This window comes from Lissotriton helveticus, chromosome 8 (genome assembly GCF_964261635.1).
Source record: "Lissotriton helveticus chromosome 8, aLisHel1.1, whole genome shotgun sequence".
Lineage (NCBI taxonomy): Eukaryota > Metazoa > Chordata > Amphibia > Caudata > Salamandridae > Lissotriton > Lissotriton helveticus.
Window position 1 is genome coordinate 366,946,883 of NC_136069.1, and position 26,375 is coordinate 366,973,257.

At 45.1% G+C, this 26,375-nt stretch overlaps 1 protein-coding gene across 2 annotated transcripts in view; it reads left to right on the forward strand.

Annotated features, from left to right (window-relative positions):
• PDS5B (PDS5 cohesin associated factor B) overlaps window positions 1-26,375 on the forward strand; it is a 772,752-nt gene that overhangs the window by 301,448 nt on the left and 444,929 nt on the right. For both annotated transcript variants that reach the window (XM_078657163.1, XM_078657161.1), the window contains exon 15: window positions 10,486-10,534. In XM_078657163.1, coding sequence (XP_078513289.1) covers window positions 10,486-10,534 — 49 coding nt within the window. The remainder of the gene's footprint in view (window positions 1-10,485; window positions 10,535-26,375) is intronic.

Sequence of the window (26,375 nt, forward strand, 5' to 3'; positions counted from 1 at the left end):
GGATGTGATCAAAAGATCTTTTTTGTTTAAAGAGCTCATAAATTCGGAGCTATTTTGTACTTACTTTCAGGCCTCTAATGCAATACTAGTTTATAGAGTAATGTGTACAAAATACGCTTGGATGATGTCATGTTGATGACATCGAACATGTCATTAATGATGCCGTTAGCTCTACTTAGTATAATTGGTGAATTTAATGTTAAAAGATAATGTAACTGACATATTAACTTAACTGTAACGTTATTTAACCTTTTTCCCCCCCAGTGTACACACACAGACAGATGCCCCGTCCTGACCCCTCGATCAATCTCTCATGCTCTTATTTATTTATTTATAGTGTTTTGTATAGCGCGAACGTGACCCAAGGGTATCTGAGCGCTTTACAGTTACATGAGTACAACGGTATAGTAGTGTTAATAAATATAAGATTCCGGTACATGTCTATCTTAGCAGTTTCAATAAGAACACATTTAGGATCTGTTTAGTGTACAAAGGTGTACCTATAATCCTCTCCAAAGGGTCCTGATGAGTATTTTCCTTACGTTCTACATCAAGATTCCAGGGTACTCCTGATGGATAGTCTTGCCTAAAGAAGGAACTTGTTCATTAGGAAAATCTTTGCTTCCCTCTTGAATGTTGCCGTGTTTGGAATTTTTCTAATGTTTGGAGGAAGTGAGTTCCAGATTCTGGGGGTTGCTCTGGAAAAAGCTCAGTCATACGTTTTCTTCTTCTGAAAGATGGGTGGCTTCAGCAACAGCTCCTTGGCACTCCTGGCAGGTCTGCTTCCCCCGATATCTCAATTTTCTGGACTAAGTACCTTGGTGTTTTGTAGTGGAGAGCTTTGTGGGTAATACATGCCAGCTTAAATTGGATTCTGGCTTCGTATGGTAGCCAGTTTAATGCTTTCAAGTGTGGGGAGATATGGTCATATTTTCTAGACCCAGTAATGAGTCTTGTGGCCGCATTGAGACAGGCTTTTAGTGGTGCTGTAGAAATTTGTGGTAGACCTGCGAGTGTTGTACATCCATATTCAATCCTTGAGATAATTAAGGACTGAAGGGCCAATTTGAGGTCCGTCGTAGTAATGAGAGGTTTCACATTTCTGATATAGTTCAGGTGAAACCAGACACTTTTTGCCATTGATTTGATGTGGGCTTTCATGTCTAGATTCTTATCCAGAGTGATTCCCAGTGATTTAGTCGAGTCAACTAGGGAAGGGGTGCAGTTCAGCGCTGTGATCAGTTTGGTCCATTCCTTCAAATTTGTGGTGTTCTTTGGAGGTGATATTAATAGGAATTCTGTTTTTTGTGCATTTAGCTTCAGATGATTGCTAGTTAACCATTTTAAGGCCTCATTCATTGTCTTGATATCTTCCAGTGATGCGATCTTGATGTAGATCTGAGTGTCATCTGCGTACATGTGATGGGATATGTTTGTGTCTCTGAGAATTTCTGTAAGAGGTTCGAAATATAGGTTCAATAGTGACAGAGATAGTGTTGATCCTTGAGGGACTCCAATCAAATTCGGGCATGATGGGGATAGCGTCTGGTTGACCAGGAATCTTTGTGTTTTGTTCTGGAGGAAGGATTCAAACCATTTCAGAACTTTTCCAGATATTACCATCCTGCCTTGAAGCCAGGCTAGCAATTTTTCATGATTTACCCTGTCAAATACAGACGACCGGTCAAGAAGGACTAGGAAGAGGTTTGGCGACGCGGCCAGGGTGACTGACGCTGGAATCTGGGGATCACGGTTGGATCCCCGGTGCCGGCGGCAGATTAGCCCAGCACCATGTGACTCTGGGCAATAGCTTTCTTAATCTTCCCGACAGCCCCCAGTGCCTAGAGACCCTTAAGGGTGATTGTTCGAGCTTTACAAATGTGGATTATTAATAAACATGTTTGATTGTGATCTAGGGCCTGTATCGCATCATCCACTATATGTAAGATTGTTGTTTCCTATACTGTGGCCTGGTCTGATTCCCGATTGGCAGTCGTCCAGCAGATTGAAATTAGCGATGTGGTTGCTCAGTTGATTTTGCACACATTTCTCAATTAGTTTGGCAAGTAATAGAATATTAGTTACTGGGCGAAAGTTATTGGGATCTGCCGGGTCTGCTGTAGGTTTTTTGGTGATGAGGAGGACTTGACCTGTTTTTAGGCATTCTGGTAGGATCCCTTGAGATAGTGATGCATTGATTATTTTTGTCCATAAAGGGACCAAAACATGGTTGATTCTTTTTAGGCATTTTGAGGGAAGGGGGTCATTGTAGAGGTTATTTGGTTTAATCTCCGATATAGTTTTGGCAATGGTATTTTGGTCATATAGCTTGAAGGTTGCCCATACATTGTTTTTGGAACTCTCATAATCGTTTTTCGTGTTGGCATCGCTCAGTGGGGGTAGTTGGCTAGCGAGGTTGTCGGCTGCCATCCTGAGCTCCCTTTCTAGGGTGATGGCCTTGTCCGTGAAGAATGTTGAGAATTCCTCACAGCTCAGTTGCATTTTAGCTGTCTCTTGGGCAGATTTGGCCAGCTTATTGGATTGTTGCTTTAACATCTCAAATAGTTTCCGAGGTCTTTTTTGGTGTCATCCAGTTATGATCTAAAAAATTCCTTTTTGGAATTGAGAACACTTTTGTTGTACCAGTTTCTGATTTTTCTGAGATTGTTCAGCTGGGGGTATGATGGATGCTGTTTTCATTTTTTTTCTGCAAGTCTCAGTTTCCGCCTATCTTCATTCAGTGTCCCATTGAACCATGGATTTGTATCTTTCTCTGAGATTCTTTTCAGTTTTAGAGGCATTGTGGAGTTGACTATGTTCGTCATTGACGTAGTGTAGTGATCAGTGAGTTTGTTAACGTTTAGCAAGTTGCTAGGCAGACTTAGGTCCTTCTCACATCTTGCTACTAGTAGCTCAATAATAGGGTCTTTGGTGTCTCGAGTCCACTTTTTAAGTTTGACCGGTTGTGTAGTCTTGATCTTTTTTTAAGGTGGGTATGGCATGGTGATCCGACCAATCGCAAGAAACAATTGAGTGAATTATAATAACCATGTTTCTCGCGATTACCCAGTCTAAGGTTGCCCCTTTTGAGTGTGTTGGCTGGGTACAGGCTTGAGTAAGGTTTAGATCTATTAAAAATTATTTAAGTGCGCTGACCTGTTTGTCATTATTGTCGTCCCAGTGTAAATGAAAGTCTCCTAGGAATATGTTGTTCATGTGACTGTTAGAGTTAGCCGTGATAATCTCCATTAACTGTTCTGTGAAGATGGCATTATTGCCTGGTGGATGGTAGAGGGTATGCAAGTTACACCTTTGATTATCTGCAGTTCTTATACCAAGACCGAGGTATTCACAGGATTCAAGAGGGTCAGATTGTATTTGGCTGATCTCGATGTCAGATTGGTGTAGGCAGGCTATACCGCCTCCAGTCTTTTTTAGTCCGTCTAATCTCACAATGTTATAGTGAGGAGGCACCAGTAGATCCATGACTGGGGAAGAGGATTCCCTAAGCCATGTTTCTGTTAAGATTGTCACGTCAATTTTCTGGTTAAGGATGAGGGCAGTGATGTCAGAGGCATGCTTTGCAGCGGACCGGCAGTTGAGCAGTAGGCATAGCAGTGGTTTCCCTGAGCTACTAGGGTTTATCTCCTGAGTACTGTCTGTTTACTGGACTTGTTTTAAGTTGTTAAGGTTAGGTTTCCTGTTCTTAGGCCAGGAGGTTCTATTTGCATCGATCCGGACTGATCTAATTTCCTCCCCTCTGTTGTTGGCTTTAGACTCCTATGACCGGAGTAGGGTTTTGGTTTCAACATCCGATAAGTATTTAAGATTTCTGTAGGGTCGATTATGACCGTTTGGTAATGGCATGGTTGTCTCTTTGATTTAGAAAGAAGGGGACCCCTATATACTAATGATCCACTTGCTATACATAGGAAAACAAAATTATTTTGAGAACAGTCTATAGCCAAGTGAAGAAACTGAAGTTACAAACCAGTGGGTATGAAAGGCATTGATAAAATGTGTGATGATGTAGCCCAACAGTACAGAGACTAACCACCAAATTGATAAATCAATGATTCATTTTATTATTTATAAATTGTATATATATTTAATCTTTTTTTGACACTTTCTTATCTTTTGTTCTTTACAGAAAACAAGATAAGAAAGTATCATCACACATTTTATCAATGCCTTTCATACCCACTGGTTTGTAACTTCAGTTTCTTCACTTGGCTATAGACTGTTCTCAAAATATGGTTGTCTCTTTACTCTTTCCTAGAATATCATGCACTGATTTTTGAATGAGCTCGACTTTGGAATGAGTACCTGCAGTGACTTCTAGTATTTTTTCCATAACTTGCAGTGCTCTTAGAATGTCCTGTGACATATTGTTCGCTTGAATTTGAAGAGCTTCGATTTTTTTCTAAGTCTGAGGTGATATAATAGAAGTAGAAGCATCTGCTTATTTAGAGGTTTATTCGTGTCCCAGTGCTTTAGAACTGTGACTTTTTCAGTGTTCCTTTTTTTGTCACTAGTTTGGGTGTCTGCACCTCTATGTATGAGGTGAGATGCGTGCCCTATGTCTTGTGATCTTAGTACCAAGCTAGGGCGATATGAGTTTCGTAGGTACGCAGGAGTACTTTGTGCTGTTGTAGAGGGGAGTATGGCAGGGGTGTTCACTTCCCTATCTTTTATTGCTAGATGGAGGTTTCCATTGAGTGACCTATGTTATGTTATGTTATGTTATGTTATAGGGGTCTCTTTTATAGCGCACGGCTACTCCAGGGAGTGTCCCGGCGCTTTGGCAAAGAGAACTGGAAAGAAGTACACAACACAGCAACTCACCGAGGGCCGACAGAATATTATTGGGAGAAGAGCCAAGTCTTCAATTCCTTTCTGAAGGAGAACAAACTGTTGACTTTTCTTAGGGAAACGGGAAGCTCATTCCAGCAGCGAGGTGCCAAGTAACGAAAGGAGCGACCTCCAATACGAGCACGTTTGATGGAGGGAACCACGGCTTTGGCCAACAAGGCCGACCGCAGAGTCCTCCTAGGAGCGTAAAAAGCCCTACGCTTCCCAATATATTTTGGGCCAATCGAATGAAGGGCCTTAAAAGCAAGGGTCATAACCTTGAAAGTTATTCTCTTGGAGACAGGAAGCCAATGCAGTCTCTTGAGCAACTCCGAGGCTTTTGCCCTACGCTGAAGGCCAAAAATGGCTCTGGCCGCAGAGTTCTGCATGATCTGCAGACGAGCCAAAAGATATTTGGGAAGGCCAAGATAAAGGGCGTTCGCGTAGTCCAGACGCAAGCCTATCAAAGCCTGAACAATGAGTGGGAGTAATCAAATCCTGAGGGAGAGGCGTTGATTTTTCCCGAAGTAAGGGCGTCGGGCGGTCTCAGTGTATAGTAGAGACTCTTCTCCTATCTCTGCAGCACTCCCGTTCACTGTGCCTCCTGTCAAAGTTGAGTCTCCTGACAGCATTGTAGGATGTGGTTTTTGAGGGTCTCTAGGTAATATGACGTCTGTGGTGACAGTGTTGGTGGTGGATAGGGTGATAGCTTGTGTGGTCTGGTGTTGTTGAGAACTTGTGCTATCTACACATTTATTTAAGGTTAAAAACAGGTTGTCGAACTTTTCTAACTCGTAGTTTGCCGCTTGTATAAGCACAATACCGTTCTTGTAAACGGTTATGCATAGTACCGCTCTTAGTCTTAGTGATGGAATGTTCGATAATTTGGTACCATGAGGGATATTGCTTATATTTTTTATGTTGAGCATTTTCGTAAAGACTGTGCGCCATTTAGCTGTTTTTCTGGGGAGAAATATCAAGTCATTTACAATAATGCCTTTGGTTAGATTAAAGGGGGACTCTATGACGTAAGAGTTGATGCCTGTTGATTTTAAATTGCTTACGGCCATATTTACTGATGGTGGTAAATAATTCCCCGGGGAGTTCCTGCAGGTGTGACCTCACTTTGATGTATCCTCTAGACCACTACCTGTCTCCAGATGTTTACAGGTTTGCTGTTTTTCCTGTCTGTCCTCCTAGGGAGTAGAAGTTGTTTATTTACATAACAATTGGTTGGGGCGTATCGAAAAAGTACTATTCCATGTTATTTCGCAGTCCACATTTCCTTTTGTTGTTGTTCTATTGAGTCATTCCAAGATGGCCGCCGGCTTAGTGATCTAAGCTCATCGAAATAGCTGTAGGCCCTTGTTAGTTTCTATTGTCCAGTCCTCTTTCTATTGCCTTTCCAGATTGCTACCATTTTAGAGATGAGTTGAGGCCTTGAGAGGGAGCAGATTGAGAAGCAGGTTTGCGGTACACTGCCTGCATAGGCTAGGTCTGATAGTATGCGGCGGCCACCATTTTAAGGTCAGGCAGGCTGCAACCAGACTCCCCAGATCAAGGTCTAGTCTTTAACGAGCTTCATAACTTTTGTACAAAGGCCTCACGGGAACCTGGAGAGTCACCTTTCTCAGCGGGATACCCAACGGTACTAGAAGTCTCTCCTCCTGCCTTATAAAAGGGGAGATTTTAGCGATATGTCCTGTATCTTGGTGTCAGTATTTATGCAGTGATCGTACTAGTGAAATGGGGCCATTCATAGCAGCGAGTGCACTCATCGGTTGATTTTGAGACACAGGGGGGTGTGCAATGTTGACTCCATTTTTCTCTTCACCAAGACATGCAGGCTGCAATGACAGTTTACATGAGCTTGGTGAGGGGGCCCCTTAGGGTGACACAATTCGTGCTGCAGCCCTTAGGGACCCACTTTAGTTCCAATGCCCTAGGTACCAGAGGAACCACTTACTAGGGACTTCCAGGGATCCTAAAGGGGTGCCAATTGTGGAACAATGTACAGTTTAGGGAAAGCACACTGGTACTAGGGACCTGGTTAGCAGCAACCCAGTACATTTTCAGTCAAATTTGCACCAATACCATGCAGAAAGTGGAGCGGAGCGAGGTACAGAAACAAAAGCCCAGTTTCCTACATCAATCCATCACTCTGCCTAATTTTTACTCTCCGCCACATCCCTCTATGGAAAAGAAGCGACTACATTGACTGGACCCAAAAAGAGGCAAAACCTCTTGACTGCATGTGAGGATTCTCATCTCTTTCTTAGGACGTCTTCTCGCCGGGAATTCTTGGCAACCAGTGAAAGGAAAAGGACACAATCGTACTGTTGATGTAAGGAACACTAATTTAAGAAAAGTCTTTAAACAGGCGGGTGCAAAGAGAAACGCCATCCAATTAGAGGCCCCAGCGGGACAGAAGAAGGAAGTCAAAAGGCCGGAAGGGGGCAAGGACAAGGACCCCGACAACCAGGAGAGGATGGTCAGCGCAGCGTGGAGCAGTGTGGAAGGGGGATCGGAGGCATCATTTTTGGGAAGGAGAGCGCGGCATTGATGTCTGACTGCCAGAGATCACCGATGATGACCTCCAGCCTGGACTGGGACGTGCAGGTGGGAACCGAGGAGTGTTGGTTAACCCTGGAGGAAGCCCAATGACCAGGATGAGTGACCGAAACAGGAACCGAGAGGGAGGGAGAAGGGGCAATCCCACGGGAAATGTACACGTGGTGTCTGACGAGAGAGGGTTTTAAAACTACAGGCCACATCTAGAGAATTGGCAAACTGCATATTTTGCCTACAGTGATACGTCAGGACACTTAACCCATATAAAAGGAGGAAAGTTAAAAGAAAGGTTTTCCTCAGATTTTTTGTCTTCTTCTCTTTCCCTCCACATATTCCCTAAATACTTCTTTCCTTTTTAGGTCAAGCTATAGTTTGTGTGCTTTGTCTGCAAGACCTGCTGTAATCTGTGTTAGGGGTGTAATCTTGCCTCCTGCTCTGGATGCTAAGGCCTTTTCCATCCTTCCCATGTAATTTCCATTGAAATGAATGGCAACTCCATGACGAGCTGAGCTCGTCATGAGCGTCGAAGGGGTTAATAATTGGTTTATTTCTGCTGTCTGTCTTTTTTGGTGGCTCCTCATTGGCTGGTGCTCCTGATACATCACTTCCTTTTCTCAATCAGGAGCACCGGCCGAGTACAGTTTTCTTAAGCTATACATGTTCATTTGTTAATTTGGGGACTACTACTACAACAAAACAAGAATGTTCATGGTGAAGCTTGCAATTATAATGTGAATTTGCATCACTTAATTAAAACATCGGGGAAGACTTCAACAAAACAAAGGTGTTTGTGTTAAAACTTGCAGTTATAAATAACGTGAGTTTGCCCAACTTAACTAATCAATGTTTTTTATTGTTGTCGCAGCGCCCGCTTTAACTATGCAGGCTGCACCTTTTTTTCTCAAGTGCTAGGAGTGACAGGGAGGGGCGAGGAGCAAAGCTTCAAGGCAGCTGACTAGGTGGATTGTACAGCATCCACACTAACTGCAGCGTCTGCAGAAACTGAGCCTTGCAGTGGGGGCTTGCCGAACTGGCTGCTAAGGTTTCAGCTTCCATCACAAACAAGAGAACTCCCCAGAAGTGTGTGTGCACTGCAGCGTCTACAATGAGAGGAAGCGGTGGAGGCAGCTGTGTAGACCGCCTGATAAAACCTTCTACCCTCAGCAAGCCTCGGGTAACCTTCAGTCTATATGCAGCAGTGCGAGAAGTATCCAGGATCAAAGAGCATTAGGCATCCTTATAAGATTATACCTTGCATAATTTATATCTTGGATCCATTAAATAGCAGCCAAAGCCACTGCGGGCTACGTTGCTGGCTTTGGTTCATCTTACCTCATTGTTTTCCCTGGGACCTTACTGCTCCTGGCAGCGGCGTGGCCTTTGCCTGGTGTTGTTAGCCTGCGGCACTGGACAGTTGCAGACCAGGCTCTGAATCAAGGCCCCATCTGTGAGATGACGCAGGGCTTCACCCCATGAGTTATTTTATACAGTGGTGCCTCTGGGGTTACTGGTTCTAATTAATAACTTGCGGATTTCTTAACAATAGAGCGGTGCCTCTGGAAGTGTTTCACACATAGCTGGGCGTGGGCATGCAACAAGTTTAACTTTGCTTCTGTGACCCTGGAAGGGAGGTGTCCAGCTTTTTGTTCAGCTGCTTTGGAAGATGTTTCTTTAAAGGCATTGCTACATGCATGATGGCTTTGCATAACACTGCATGACTGGATGAGACATGATAAAACATAACCTATGGAAGATGAGGATAAAAGGAAGCTAATGCAAACAATTCCTCTTCATGATCGTGTGCACATGGGCACCTGAACCATTTTTCAGAAAAGGGCGGTTCAGTCCATTTCTCAATAGCCTTAGCAGACATAACCAAAACTGAGCGGGTAATTTGTTACTGGATAGTAACCGATTCTTAGAACCTGGATGTTTGCAGCTTATTGTTTAACAGTATTAGAAAGTTCCTTCGTAACTCTGTAAAACAAGCATTTTCAATGCAGTATGTCTTGCATATACGAGAGTTTGAGCTATTGGCATTGTAAAGGACAATGCCTTTTAATTATGTGTTTTGAAAACCTGCAAGCGGTGCAAAAATACTTATAGTCCTTGCTTACGAGAAGGAATGGTGGCAGTAAAAGGAGCGCAGTCACTGCCAGCCCTGCTTTTTGTATACAATGACGATACGCACAAAGTACAAGTTTACACACCACTTGCAGGTTTTCAAAACACATAAATAAAAGACATTGTAATTTACAATGCAATAGCTCACACTCGGGCAAATGCGAGACCTATTGCATTGCAAATGCTTGTTTCTTTATGGTTCTACTCGAAGGGAGACCAAAAAGAAGAGTGAAAAGGGTATACCTCACCAGGACAGACTGAGAATGGAACAGTACCAGCGCTCAGGGTTACTGTTAATGAATACATTTCCGGATCCTGTCTGACGCCTAGGGATAATTCTAAGGTAATGAATCTGCAGCTAGATAGTCTATACGAGACAAGGCATTTTCAAAGATAAGTAACTTGTTCTTTAAAGTGGCTCCACGTTTTTGGCACAGGTATAATCACAAAACAACTGATGTCAATACACCAAGTTGGGGCTTCTGAAGACACGTGACATCACTTCTAACGCAGTCGGCGTCGACACAGAAGTGATAGACGGTTCTGACAGTAAGTAACTTGTCTGATGCCTAGGGAATATTCTAACGGGGAGGAGTTTGTGGTTAGATAGGGTAATCCACCAGAAACCTTGTTACCAAAGGTAAGTAACTTGTTCATCATGCATGATATTGTGATTAGGTCAGCACTTTCACTGCTATTTTAGGTGTATGGTATGATCAATCAATGAAGCATTGTGATGTTATTAACTCAATTTTGTGTGTTAAGCAGGTTGCTCTATATAAAAGATGTTTATATAACTGTTTATCTGCACTTCTGATATAGGGGGCTTGTCATTTTTGTCTATAGTTTCTTCTGGAATTCCTTTTCCTAAATCAACCTTATCTTACATTTAAATACGGCTGTAGTGATATTTCAATGATCTTTTATTGTGTTTTTCAGACAGATGGTGGCAGTAAAGCAATCTTCTCAAAAGTGATGGTGATAACAAGTAAGTAAATTGACTACTACTCATAGGTTTAATTCTAGGTTATGATCTTTGGTGAAGCTCAGTGCACAGTATCATGAGTCTCCATAAAGGACGAAGAGACTTAAGATGACTAGGTCAAACTGTCTGATCAGACCAAACACTTTAGTTTCCCTCAAGTAAATACTATGCGTTGTGGCTATTTACATCATCTTATGGATTGGATATATTTAAGATCTCATTCCAGAAGAAGTTATTCAAATGGTCCTGATTCTTGTTTCTGATGAATACTTTAACCAGCAGATTCCTCACCTTCCATGGAGAGTTGGATCAAGTTTGTCAAGTGGAGTACAGATAATTTTGTAGACTCTCTCCAGACCCACTTATCTGATATTTTGCACTGTGTCATCTCGTTGGCACAACAAGTGTTTGCAGTGGGCATGGTTAAGAGGTAATTGCTGGCTTTGTCAGCTTTTTTATGTCTCCCGGACAAGCCGGCTCTCTTAAAGTCATCAATAGTTAGGTTTCTGAACAGCTTCACCAACAAATTGCTCCCTCCTCCTTTCATAATGCCTCAGTGGGACCTCAACCTTATTTTCACGCTTTTATGTAATCCCCCTTTGAACCTCTTAACGTTTGCTAGATGGGATTGGTTACCTTTAAGACCATTTGTCTTGTAGCAATCATGTTAACTATGCGTGTTTGTGAGTCGCAGGCACTTGGCATCAAGCTCCCTTTCATGGCTTTTCTTTCCTGACAATTTTATTCTCACAACCAGGACTGCTTTCCTGCACCTTGACAGCCTTCTTTCCTCCTGCACATCCTATAAAAGAGGAAGAGAGGCTTCGTAGACTAGACACTAGGCCTGTGGTCAGCCTATGTCGACAGAACTAAGGAGCCGAGAGTGGATTTCCAGATGTTTATTGACTACGCAGGCAAGATGAAGGCCAAGGCAGTGCACAAGAGAACACTGACTAGGTGGATTATCTTGTGCATCAAAATATGCTATGCTTTTACCCATTTGCAAATTTTTGCTGCTTGGATACCGAAGTGTGAAGTAAATGTCACTTCACTCGCTCTAACCTTCAGGACCTTTTAGTTTAACCAGCCCTTCACCCACCTCCTTGTTAGGTACTGCTTTGAGAATGTGTTCAAAAGGTGAGAAATCTGTAGGTAGAAGCATCCATCAGAAGACAAGGTTACTCATCTCGGGGGACAATCATTCTGGTACTCCCGGATACTTTGTCTGCAGGTAGATACTGCATCTACCCGCAGATTCCTCATCGCCTGCCCTCTTCTCCTTTTCATGGGTTGTTACTAAGCCAACTATTTTAATAAGGTCTCAATACTAGCAAGTCTACTGCTCCTAACTCAACTGATGTAATTCTCATTTTGTTCATCTCAAAGCTATGTGAAAACTGGATGGGAAACTGATGTCTGGCTGCTGTGGGGGGGCTTTGGGACTCCATTAATGTGTCGCTTCTAGCGCAGAAGTGGAGCCAGCGCCCCTACCGGTGTGGAAAGCTATTGAAATGTTTCCGCTTTGAATCTGACGCCTGGGAATATTCAAAAGGTGAGGAATCTGCAGGTATATATAGTATAAACCAGAACCTTCCACGCCCTGAACCAAGATTCTGGTGAGAAATAGCCGCTCCAAATCCAGTAGTGTTCAAGCAGTACAGAGCTCTGATGGATAGTGGAATGTGAAGCTCTCACAAGAGCTTGTGACTTAATCCACACTTAGCCTAGGGTGTAAGTCTCCAAATCCAGGTCTTCTATATTCTGATCATACTCAGGAAAATGTTTATCTTAATCTGTCCCCAAATTAGCCCCTATGTCCGCCTCTTAATCAAAAAGTCTTTTCACCAGAGCTACCTTTAGATAATTTCCTAACTTCAATCGTTTGGGATCGGGGTGGCTAAAATTTGCAGTCTTCAGAAAGGTTAACAATCCTGCACAATGTATCGAAAGGGTAGGGGTAGAGAATCACTTCTCTGTGGTGTGCATGGATCTCCACCGCATGTGCTGTTGGTAAAGTTTTATTCTCTGCCCCTGAAGAACTCTGAATTTATCGCAAAAGGAGTTATTGGCTATCAGAACTAATATGCATGGCCTCCAACAAATTGATATTTTTGAGGATACAAGAATAATTAAATTTTTTATATATCATATATGTGGCAACTGTTTTTCGATTTTGGTCCATCCATTTTGAGATATTGTTACTTATTACTGCTGTTCATTCATCACCCTTTCTAACTGTGTGCTGGGCCTCTCCAGTGTCCCATCTCCCTTAGTATTTTTGTATGTTGATTCTCTGGTAATAACGGTTGGCCCACCTATAACTGCTATCTTATTCCATTTGTTATCTTACTGATTTGGGTTATCATGACACCCATAATATACATTTGGTGTCCTCATTTCTTTACATTTCCTGAACATTTCAGGAATTTCTGTACTTTTCACTCTCCCAGTTAACTGTTCTCCTCTTTACCTCTTCTTTTGTTGTCTCTTTCTCCACTTGATAGTTTTCCATCTCCTGTTTGGTGTATGTTGCTTTAGATATGTGTGCAACAATGCCTCTATCTGTGTTTATTTACCAGTAATGTTTTGTGTAAGTCTTTCCCAGTGTAAACATATTAATTTTAATGTATTTTAATGAAAGAAGAAAATAATCTTCAAGCCCAATCACAATGTACCAGGATAAAGAACAACTTATTTGTTGAGCTTCAAAACTACTGCACTTAACCATTGGGTCTTTTATAGACTTACATGCTTGAACCCATCCTCGTCGAGCTGGAAGTCTCACTTTAGCTTTATAATAGCTTCATGAGACTAAACGCTGCCTGAAAGGTTTTATACATTGTCACTATTGTAGTAAAGTATCGCATTGGAAAAAAGTCAAACTCCTGTCAATGAGCTGAAAGTGTTTTGAACTCCACTCTCCCTAGATGCCACCATCCCACAGTGCTGTACTACACATGGTTGGCGGAAGGAGGTCCCTCACAGATCTGCCCTCTTAGGTTATTTTTTGCCAGGATTTTCCTCTCTGATCGTGTTCTTCCACTGGATTACTTCATTCTTTCTAGCTCCTTCTATTTTAAGCTCTCTATCCGTAAGGCTTGACCCAGTTCAATGTTTGTGTGTTTTTGTGGCATGGAAGACTGCAAAGAAGCTTTTGTTCAGGTCCTATGGGAAGAAGCATGTTTTCTCTCAGGAATCGCCACATGTAGTTAGTGTACTGCTTTTATCCAAAACATTAATCAAAAAGACTGCAAGATATGCAGAAATGTTTTTTCAAAACCCTAAATGGCCTTGATGTGGCATTAAAAGGCGGCTAGGTGAGGTGCAGTAAGCACACATTTCAGGAATGAGTCCATTCAAAATGCTCGCCTTGTAGGTAAGAAATCTGTGAAAACATAGATAATGAGTGGTCCATAAGATCGCATCAGTTGACCACCTTATAATGTTTTCTGCAGAGTACTCTTGCAGGCCACAAAGAAGTTGCAACATCAGGTCAGACATACATTCTAAAGCTCCTTATAAAGCCAAGATCCATTGTGGATGTTGTCAACAGGACACAGAGGAGAATTCCCTGGATGACGGTCAGTTTGGAATTGTTAGGAGATCTAGACAATTTCAACTTAAAGTTTAGGAATAGGAAGACTAACGATGATGGTGATATAGGTCGGGATCTAGGTCATGACGACAAGGAGGTTTCCCAGGGTAAGCAATTCTGTCACTTCTATTGCCAGGGCAAAGAGAATACCAACTAGGAATATGGATGCTTACACTATAACCGCTACTCAGACCAGTTTTAGGATGAATCACAATACAAAGATATTCCAATGCTCAAACTTCATACTGACCTTATCAACACTCATCACTGCATGATGACTGGCTCTTTTGCAAGGTTCTTTGTTCTTGTTCAACTACCTCAGCCACCGCCTTCGGAGCAAACACAACTAAAGCCATCTTCACCAAAGCTGTGAATCCAGGGGAAAACAGAAAGAAAGAACAGGCCATTCTCTAAGAAGTAGTGTTGGTTGCAATGATTTTTGGATCAATGAATGTAGCAGTTACAGGTTTTATGCTGCTGGTGGAAGCAGTGGTCCCTGAGTGACATAGATGAGTCAGATGCACCACTTTCTGCTCTAAAGTTCAAAATTGTGTTCATTGTAGACATGACCTTTGATGACGGGGCCTTGCGCATCTGCCATATAGGTGACTATTCTTCAGGCTAACAAGGATGGCAAGAGCAAAGCCAAGTCAAAATCACTCTAGGACAAGAGACAAATGCATTTACGGGAGTCCAGAGGTACATGTATGCGCTTATTTCAGGAGTGATTTCAGACCCATAGCTTCCAACAGCACAAGTGCCATATCTCTAGCAGAAATACTCCAGTAGATTATAGAGCATATCTGGCTCCTCACATACCCTACAACTTCCGAAGAAAAGGGGTCGCATCCAACCAAAGCAGAAGGACAAGCCAAGATGCTGCTGACAGTTTACACGCACTCACAACATTGTCACTCCATACCAGCCCTCTGGGACCATTAATTAGGAGGATTTACAGCTACCACATAGAAAGGGCTACCATCTCATCAGATAGGTACTTCATTTGGTTTGATTTAGGTAGGTGCTCAAGTTTGTTCAGACCACTTTGACTACCCCCACGCAAAACAGTACGTCACCAGGTCGATCACTGCAAAACCAACTTCCTATTCATGCCCCAACAAGGGCCCCTTTAGCCCATCCACAAATTACAGCAAAACAGTATTATCCAGTATTTGATCAGTCATAGATTTACATGCTTGAACCATTCCTCATTTGTCGAAGTGGGATTCCCTCGGTACCATAGTAAAGCAGTATGTATAAGCATCATAGGCTATAATGGCATTAGGCCATCAGTTTATTCGCCTATTATGTCCTTTTTTAAAAAGGACCAAACTTGAACTATGGCCAATCAGGTGCTAGCATCCTCTAGAACACTCCCAAAAGAGGCTGATTCCTTCAGTTTTTCACTGCACATTGTGTGTGAAGGGAGTCTCTCTGAGCTCTGCTCTCATTTATTCAAGAAAGATATTGAACGCTTTTTCTACTACTACAATGTCTGACAGAAAAGGCCTATTCTGTCCTTGTAAGACCTGTGGGAAGAAAAGGGTACATGTTGATGACCCACACAAGGAATGCCGTTACTGAATCTGCCCCCAGCACAAGGTAAGAGTGCAAGATTTGTCCCTCTTTCTCCTCAAAAACATTGAAGGACAGGGAAGGGAGGCTGCTCTTTTGGCTTCAAAAAGGCAAAACTCAGATAACATCTTCTGAGGAAGACAGCAACACCTCTTCTAGGTCTCACAAGAGAGCAAGGTCCCATGAAGGGACTCCTGAGTAGAGCAGGAAATCCCTGAAGACTTCGCATCAGGCTAAGGACTCTGAGAAAAAGGAGAAGCAAAAACAACTCTCCTCGTAGATCGCCTTATCTGCGCCATCTAGGCCTTCTAACTGGGATAGAGATCACTCTCATGCCCCCTCCTCAGACCCATCGGCGACAAGGCCTAGTCGAAGCCAAAATCAATAGCAAGATCGACAACGACGATGTTACAACTTTCTCATCGTCGAGACCATCAATGGCTAAAACGACAACATCCTCCATACATGCTCTCCTCAAGGAAAGTTGCGTCATCAACTAAGATCAAGTCGACGCTACCACCGTCTATAAAGGCCCCATCGATGATCCCGTTGACTATGACGATTCCATCTACGAGTGGCACATCATCAGTGAAGGATACTTACATTGCTCTGACTACAGCACCTTCGATGCCACTGCTGACGAGGGTCAAGATTACAGGGCTTGAAAAATCCACTCGCCTACTTGCAATGTGGAGCAAGATTTAATCAGGAGAAGCTATTTTTAGGGGCTATTCGCCCATTCTGGCAAGATGACAACAGGTGGTCTGCTTGCTCACTAAGTGAATGAGCAATAAATATGCCTTTAAATCTGATCTTTTCACATTTGCTCCGCTTTGAGAGACGGAGGTAAAAAGTCAGTTTGTCTTCCTACATTTATTTTTCTTTCTGTGACTAAAGTTTGAGGATTTGGGGGGAGGAGCCTAGCGACGAACGAAGATGGCCGCATAAGCCCTCGGCTCCGATGACCTCCGCCTATTGCTTGAATATCCTGAAATATATCCTGCTTTCGCGCCTCACCCCCGTGCGGGGTAATCTTTGCTGACACTGGCGGTGTGGTCCCGAGAACTTTCCCACCCTGATTGGCGGAGTTGTGTCATGTGAAAGATCTTGGCCTGGAGTCGCCTGTAAGCCGGGACCTCGCTTAATGACCCAGCCGGGTTGCGGTGCAATAGAGGCGGCTGGATACCCCAGACGCGGTCCGGACGATTAACCTGGAGGATTTCCCAGCCCTATGTTGGTGAGGTGCCTGAGGTCCTCTACACACTGCGGGGTGTGCGTATCCTAAAGGTGGCTGAGAGGTCGGGGGTTCCCTTCCCGGAGGTTGGCCGGCCCGCCGGGTTGGTGCTGCCGACCGAGAGGCCCCGTCACTGCTCTGAGGTGAGCCTTCACTCCCCGCCTGCCCGACCCGCACTTCGGTCCCCCGGGAGAATCGGGTGCTCTGAATTCACATGTCTGGAGCTGACTGTGTGGAGGCGGTGCGGGGTAATAAAGAGCCGTCTTTGAGGACCTTGATGGCCGCCATTAAGGAGCTACGATCCTTCATGGTCTCTACCCTCCAGAAGACGATCGCGGATGCCATCGAAACTGCCCGATCGCGCAAGGACCCTGACCTGCCTGATGCCCCTAAGCTGGCTGTTTTGTCTACGCTATTCCCGGCACCTACGAATCGAGACTCCCTTCATGTCGCAACCTCGCGATTGTCGCCTGGAACACAACGTGCTGGTGAACCTATTGTCCCGGAGAGACGCCCGCCATAATCGGCGCATCCGTCCACAAACGTGTTTCTGGTTTTCTCTTCTCCTGAGTCTACGGCTAATGCGACCCGGCGGATGCTGCGAACGTTCCTCGATTGTTTTGACTTTGCCCAGAGTTTGAGATCGACATGGTCGTATTTTGGCTGGAAGACGGCTGGTGTCATGGCGGCTGTGGATCGTGACGGACTGCGGTTCTTGATCGGACTCCTTATGCAGGTTCACAGACTGGCTGGGACTTTTCCGGGATACGTGCTGGTGCAGTTGGCTGTACTCACTGTGAACATTCGAAGGGGTCAAGGGTGAGACTGCTGTAGATCTCGACTTTAGGGGTGCATGAAGATCGGGGGATCCGCCATTTTGTTGTGGTGGGGCGGTGTCGGACGCCTTCCCTGGGTTTTATTTTAAATAACTTGCTTATAGAATCGCTAGGCTTAGGACTGGGGCTGTGCGTCACAGGGGGGGGTAAGGGGACCGAGGGCAATTGTGATTGTGATTTTTCTCCTCCTCCGTCTTTTTTCATTTTCTTCTTTTTTCCTTTTTCTATCGTTATATATTTCCCTTTTCTTGCTATATTTCGGGTTTTTTGACACTGGGCGACAGGCACGCTGCTAGGGGGGTAGGCCATGGCCATCTGCAGAGGTGCAGGGTGGGGGGAGGATGGGGTATTATTGTTTTTTCCGTTTCTTGTTTCTATGGCCTCTTTTTTCTTCATTGGTTTAACTGGATAGTCTGTTTCTTTTCTCTCTTTTTGGGTTCTGGGATCGGTACAGTAAATTATCTGATTTTGAATTCTTGACGTTGGACCGTGGGCTTCGCTTATAAGTGTTCTTCGTTATCCCTCCCCGTGTACGGGCAATAGCCGGGTGTGCTTAGGGTTTGATTGCATGTGTCTGCTGACTGCCCGTCTCAAAGATGCCGATAGATGTGTTGTGTTTGCTTCCTCACACGCCCGATTGTTTTCTATGATCTAGATTCTGTGACTGATCCCTCCTTTCTTTCTCGTTTTCTGCTCTTTTTTGTTATTATATTGAAATTCGTTCCTTCTAACGGTCAATATCCTGTTTTAAAACTTTTAAATTAACCTCATTCATCCTGTGCAAGATTTGTGTGTACTGAAACAGTCCTGGTCTCTAATCCTGCTGCCGTGCCTCCGGGATGTTCGGTTGAATAGCTGTGTGCACCCTGTTTATAAATAAAGGTTTTCAAAAAAAAAAAAAAAAAAAGTTCGAGGATTTTGTAAAGTGAACTGTGACAATTGAACTGTGCAAAGCATATTAAATGAAAGGCTGTAAGATGTCAGGCTTTCTTTCTAAGACTTGAATTGCTAATAAGTGAACTGTTTAAACATTTAAAATCTATTTCACTAGTTATAAAGACGCCTTTTTGTAATTCTATGTTCTTTTTTTTTTTATTGGATCAAAACAAATTAGAACACTTTACTTGGTGATGTGCACATTTTAAACATTTTTGCTGAAACACAAATTCCAAACATTGTTTATGCGCAATTATCAGAAAAACTACATTTCTGATAGATACATCTGCCGTGTGGATTCCTCACCTTGTGAATATCCCCTTGCGTCAGCAACATTCGGAAATTCTTTTTGTAGCTTCGCGCCGACGTGGAACCGGACGTCACAGAGGCACGGCATCGCACGCGACCTCGCTGACGTCACCGGCGCCTATAACAGGCCCACGCCGGCGTGATGACATCAGTTCCCTTTTTTCCGCGTCGTCGACGCTAACGGTTTTCAGGGATCGTGTAGTAGCTTCCAGTAACTTTGTTACTATTTCTTCGTATTTGTGTCTTTCTTACATTTTCTTCGAGATGTCATCGAAGAAGACGGGATTTAAAGCCTGCGGTGAATGTGGCAAGACCATGTCAATCACCGACCCCCACGAATGCTGTGTATGGTGTTTGAGCTCGGACCACGATGTCGAGGACTGTTCCTGCTGTAAGAAGATGACTCCAAAAGCCTTAAGAGAGAGGGAGACAAAGCTCCTTATGGCGAAACTCAAGAGCAAAAAAGCTAAGAAGTCGTCAAAATCTCGATCTCGTCGGTCGAGGTCGAGGTCGAGATCTCGTTCGAGGTCACACTCGGAGTCATCGTCAGCACACGCTTCGAAGTCTTCGAAGAAGAAACACAGAAGGAAGTCCCATGAGTCACGTCATCACTCTGGGAAGGACTCTAGCTCGAAACCAAAGTCCCAGATCAAGCTCGTGTGTAAAGAAGTGGAGGTTTCGGAGTCGGAACATGAAGAGGCTGTGCATCCAGTTTCACCCGAGCCTCAGGAACAGGTCCAATCTCCGATTCCATCAAATCCTTCTGGTCAGGAGGATGAAGGTGAGGAGCAGGGGGATGGTGGAGCCGAAGTTCCGGCACCCGATGGTTCATCGACTCCGGCTCCGGCGCCCGAAGAAGAGGTCGACGTCGTATCGACTCCGCCTCCCCGGGAACATCCGAGAGGTCCGTATCCTGAGTTTCCGACTCCAGGTCAGGATCCTTCCCAGTTCCTGAACGCCATGTATGGTGTATATTCAAGGGCAATGTTCCCGTCTGGTGCACCTGTTGGTCCCACGGGTCCTATGGCCTTTAATCTAGGGGTTCCGCAGGCTTATGCCCCTGCACCCTTCATGCCTTTTATGCCGGCTCTACCGCCGCATTGGCATTTTCCGACACCACCGGTGTCGTCGACGCCGAAGCGCACGACGCCGGCTCCATCGACGCCGATCCCATCGACGCCGATACCCGTGACTCCGAGGCAGGATTCTGTCCGACCTCGTGTCGAGAAGCCTCGTCCGACGTCGGGCTCGACGCCGGCAGCGACCCCGTCGGAGTCGATTCCGAATCCTTTAACTTCGATTGTGAAAGAAAGGTCTCGGAGGAAGGCCCAGAGACTTTTGGAAGAGGAAAAGTATGGGTATTCTGACACTGAGGAAGGAGAATTACAGGATTCTGAGGATCCCTTTGAGTTAGGTGAAGCCAGTGGTCTTGAACTGTCACCTGAATGGGAGTTGGCTTCTGTATCGAATGCTCCATCTAAGGATGTGGTGCCTTACCACACTGTGATTAAGAAGGCAGCGAGTTTACTAAATATAACTCTGCCTACAGCTGATTATAAACCCAATATTTTAACTGAGGTTCTTCATTCACCCTCTTCTGTGATCGAGCCTATGTTACCATTCAACGAGGCATTGTCTGAACCTGTTTATGAGGTCTGGAAGAAACCCTTGACTGCTCCAGCGGTTTCTAGAACGGTAGCAAGAAGATATAGAGCTGCACCGGATGACCCTGCATTTTTAACAACGCATCCTCTTCCTGAGAGTTTGGTAGTGCAGGCTGCCTGTTCTAAAAAATCTGCTGGGGCATTTCCACAGGTTCCTGGAGACAAGGAATCCAGGAAACAGGACCAAAATGCTAAAAAGGTTTTTTCATCAGCCAGCATGGCATTGAAGTCAACCAATGCTACGTGTTTGATGGGTAGATATATCCATGCTTTGATGGACTCTGTCAAACAACTCATTCCAAAGGTTCCTGAGGATGACAGGAAGGATTTTCAAGAGGTAATCTCGGACACCCAAGCGGCTGCGAGACAGGTCATCCAGAGTGGTTTGGACACTGCAGACTCGGTGGCAAGAGTCATGGGTTCCTCGGTGGCTACTAGGAGAGCTGCTTGGCTCAAATCTTCGGAGTTTTCTGCTGATGTCCAGTCTGCTTTAATGGACTTACCCTTTGATGGTTCAGGTCTGTTTGGAAAGAAGGCTGATACTGCCTTGGAACGTTTTAAGGACAGTAGGGCCACTGCAAAATCTTTAGGCCTTCAATCCAGAGGTACTACCGGAAGACGTTTCAGAGGGTTTGGCCGATCTTCCTTTCGATCTTACAGATCATTCCAGCAGCAGCAGCCTCAGCAGCAGCAGCAGAACACGCTGTACAAGTCGTACAGAGGAAGACAAAGACCCCGTCCTAGAGGTCGTCAAGCTTCCTCCTCCTCCTCCTCCTCCTCTCCTTCCCAACCCCCGGCCAACGCAGCAAAGCAGCCCTAGATCCGCCATTCCGGATCATGTGGGCCCAGTAGGGGGTCGGCTTACTCATTTTCTACAAGATTGGGAATTTATAACATCGGATCTTTGGGTTCTCAATCTTGTAGAGAATGGGTATGCTCTTCCTTTCCAGGAATTCCCTCCCAATTACCCTCCTTGCCAGGGTTATTGTTCAGAAGACCACCTGCTTCTCCTGCAGGAAGAAGTCCTGGCACTGTTCCGAAAGGGTGCGATAGAGGTGGTTCCAGAGCAGGAAAGGGGTCAGGGGTGCTACTCCCGGTATTTCCTGATCCCCAAGAAAGATGGCAGACTTCGGCCAATCCTGGACCTCAGGATTTTGAACCTTTACCTGAAGCAGGAAAAGTTCAAAATGCTCACTCTTGCACAGGTTCTTCAGGCGCTGTTGGAAGAGGACTGGATGGTGTCGATCGACTTGCAAGATGCGTATTTTCATATTCCCATCTTGAAGTCTCACAGAAAGTATCTCCGTTTCACGGTTGGGTCACAGCATTACCAGTTTGTGGTCCTTCCGTTTGGCCTTACTACTGCACCTCGAGTCTTCACCAAGGTGATGGCAGTGGTGGCGGCTCATCTCAGGAGAACGGGGATTCATGTATTTCCGTATCTAGACGACTGGCTGATCAAAGCGGAGTCGCCAGAGAAGGTGCTCCATCATCTGCAAGAGACAACTCAGTTGTTGCACAGGTTGGGTTTTTCGATAAATGTACCCAAGTCTCACCTGGTGCCCTCACAGCGCAACCTGTTCATAGGTGCGGTACTGGACACAACCGTATGTCGTGCATTCCCTCCCCCTCAAAGAATTCACGACATACGGGAGATGATTCCTTTATTTTACAATGGAGCGGTCGTTCCAGTCCTGAAGGTCCTTCGCCTACTCGGTCTGATGGCTTCATGCATTCTGTTGGTCAACCATGCACGCTGGCACATGAGGGCACTCCAGTGGTGCCTCCGCAGGCAGTGGTATCAGCACAACGGAGATCTCGGGGAGTCAGTGAGGATCTCCAGGGAAGCTGCAGCGGATCTGTCTTGGTGGAGCGTGGAAGGCAATCTGTCACAAGGAAAGCCTTTTCAACTTCCTCCAGCGGTGGCCACAGTGATAACGGATGCATCCACTCTCGGGTGGGGTGCTCATCTGGGGGACCTGGAGGTCAAGGGTCTTTGGTCTCCAGAGGAAAGGTTGCTTCACATCAACCTTCTAGAATTGCGGGCGATACGTTTGGCGCTCAAGGCCTTCCTCCCTTCCCTTCGCGGTCAGTCAGTCCAGGTCCTGACGGACAACACGACCGCGATGTGGTACGTCAACAAGCAGGGAGGAGTGGGGTCGCAGTGTCTCTGCAGGGAGGCTCTGCGTCTCTGGTCCTGGGTTCAGGACCATCAGATTTGTCTGATGGCAAATCATCTGGCCGGGGTTCTGAACGTTCGTGCAGACAGTCTCAGTCGGCAGTTCTCTGCCGATCACGAGTGGAGGCTTCACCCGGAGGTGGTTCACGACATCTTTCAGATGTGGGGGACACCTCGGGTGGACCTGTTCGCCACTCACGAGAATGCTCACTGCCTGTCATTCTGCAGTCTCCAGTATCCGATGCAAGGAGCCTTGGGGGACGCGTTTCAGTTGAGTTGGAAAAATCAACTCCTTTACGCGTTTCCTCCCATACCCTTGATTCCTCGGGTTCTGAGGAAGATTCGCCAAGACCGGGCCCAAGTCATATTGATCGCCCCGGATTGGCCAAGAAGGGTGTGGTATTCAGACCTTCTCCACCTCTCCTCTCACCCGCCGCTCCGTCTCCCTTACAGGGCAGACCTCCTCTCTCAGATGGAGGGGCAGGTTCTACACCCCCACCTCCAGACCTTACACCTTCATGCCTGGAGATTGAGCGGGGCAACCTGATTTCTTTTTCTCTCCCTCACGATGTGGTGGATGTCATTTTGTCGGCCAGGCGTGACTCCACTAAGTCCATCTATTCTTATAGGTGGTTTAAATTTGTTGTTTGGTGCAGGGAGAAGTCTATAGACCCTTTGAGGTCCCATTTATCTGATGTGCTCCAGTTTGCCCTTTCCCTGGCCCAGCAGGGGCTTGCTGTTGCCACGGTGAAGGGATATCTGTCTGCGCTGTCGGCATTTATCTGTATGCCTGACCAGCCTTCTCTTTTTAAGTCTCCCATTGTTTTAAGGTTTCTGAAGGGCCTTACTAATAGGTTCCCTCCTACACCCTTTGTTGTGCCTCAGTGGGATTTGAACCTAGTTTTGACATTTTTGATGGGTGCTCCCTTTGAGCCTCTTCACAAGTGTCCCATGAGGCTTCTGACTTTTAAAACTGTTTTTCTTGTCGCAATTACCTCGGCAAGGAGGGTAAGTGAGCTTCAAGCTCTTAGTTCCAAGCCCCCATTCCTGACCATTCATGCTGAACGAATGGTTCTTAGGACCAGGGCTGCTTTTCTGCCTAAGGTGGTGACTCCTTTCCACCTTGGTCAATCCATTACCCTTCCTACCTTTTATCCTCCCCCCTCACCCTTCCAAGGAGGAGGAGAGATTACACCGTCTTGACCCCAAGAGGGCGGTGTCTTTTTACTTGGACAGGACTAAAGACTGTCGAGTGGACGACCAGCTCTTCGTTGGCTTTGCTGGCTGCAAGAAAGGAAGAGCGGTCCATAAGAGGACTCTGTCGAGGTGGATCGTGCTCTGCATTAAGATCTGCTACTCTTTGGCTGGTAAGGACCCTCCAGAGGGTATTAGAGCACATTCGACTAGAGCAAAGTCTGCATCATCTGCTTTGTCTAGAGGTGTACCTGTTGAGGACATTTGCAGAGCCGCGACTTGGGCCTCCCTCCACACTTTCGCGAAGCACTACTGCTTGGATACCGAGGTGAGGAGGGACGGCCACTTCGCGCGCTCTGTCCTCCAAGATTTCCTGGTATAGCAGAGTGGACACCCTCCTCCGGGAGTGGGGACTGCTGTGGGACTCTATTCACAAGGTGAGGAATCCACACGGCAGATGTATCTATCAGAAGAACAAGTTACTTACCTTCGGTAACGCTTTTTCTGGTAGATACTATATCTGCCTGTGGATTCCTCACTGACCCACCCGCCTCCCCGTTGTCCACTCTTCTATGCCAGAGTTTCTATGATGTGTTATTTTATTGTCATGGAAATGTTTATTTCAAATGTTGTTATTGCATTTGCTTCACACTGTGTGTGTTACCTTGTTTCTATACTACGTATACTGTGTATATTTCTACTATCATCGGTCCGTCCGTGTGCCTCGATGGCACGGAAAAAAGGGCGGAACTGATGTCATCACGCCGGCGTGGGCCTGTTATAGGCGCCGGTGACGTCAGCGAGGTCGCGTGCGATGCCGTGCCTCTGTGACGTCCGGATCCACGTCGGCGCAAAGCTACAAAAAGAATTTCCGAATGTTGCTGACGCAAGGGGATATTCACAAGGTGAGGAATCCACAGGCAGATATAGTATCTACCAGAAAAAGCGTTACCGAAGGTAAGTAACTTGTTTGTTAGTAGGAAAGTTTTATGACCATTTCAATGGAAAATATGCTATCTGTAAATGACAGTGTACTACCACTTCTCTTATAAAATGTGTAGTTTTTAAACATGAACTGAGAATTAATATTATTACTGCTCCTGCCCAGATGACAATGCTATTAGTTGACTAAGAGGCAAGCCAGGGATCATGTGTACCCTATATATGGGCTTGATTCTGGTTATACCTGGAGAAAACATTTAGTCTAGTAAAAAGAGTTTTTTTTGTACAGCAGGAAAAGTGAACTTGCATATTTGAAGGTGCTCTCTTATGTAATAATAAAGATAAAGACGGCTCCATAAGACAACATATTTGCCTAGGATCACACAGTTTGACACCGGTTCACGTGTCAAGCACATTACAGTTAGGTTGAATAGATTATTCACGTTACTAGACCTGCAGGTCTAATAAACTTTTTATGATTTTTTGAGTCCTCAAGATCTCATTAGGTCATGAGGTACTTCGCCCAGCAAAGTGTCACCTCTACCTCCAGGCCATTTACTGGACCTTGATGATTCCTTTCGGCCCAGTTGACAGCCCTTCGGAGCTGCACCTGAAATGCTGGGGTGAAGGTGATGACGTTGATGAAGAAAGACGGTATTATCAAGACTAGTATCCTCCTACTACTGAGAGACATTGAGCCCTTCAGATACTTCACCTAGACAGGATGATGTACAAGTGCCTAGATCAGGAGTCTCCAACTTTTTCTGTAACTAGAGCTGCTTGTGCTAAATGAATACCATCCTGAGCTACTGTTATTACAATTGTAATAGCGAGCATATCAGACAAGGTTACATTAGCAAGAATCCCATGCAAGATTACAAGCAGTGAACACCTCCGTGCCACAGATCGGGTCGCCACCAGTAATGTAAAAAATAATGTAGCAATTTGGAACTCCTTTACATGGGTAATACATAAAATCCATAGCTGTAACACACCTGTCACCAAGACAATAAATGAGTCCTAAGTCTCCCATATGCTGCATGATTTATCACTGAAATATCATCTTTAGATTTTTTTGTTACAAAACCTGTAATTTTCTTCAAAACATCAGCTTATGAGTTCTTCAAGACATCAGCTTATGAGTTCTGAAAATACACAATTTTATCCCAATTGCCCTCTTTTCAATTTTGGTATACATATACTACTTCAACCTGGCAAAAGCTTCTAATTCGTTAGGCTATGCTGTACGCAGTAGAGCTACCTACAGGTAGCTGGAGATCTGGCAGTAGCTTATGAGCTACTTGTTCGAGAAGCCTGGCCTAGGTCCTTGGTCCCGGATCTTCAGGCTATGCTCACTGACTACAGGAACCTTTTTCAGTA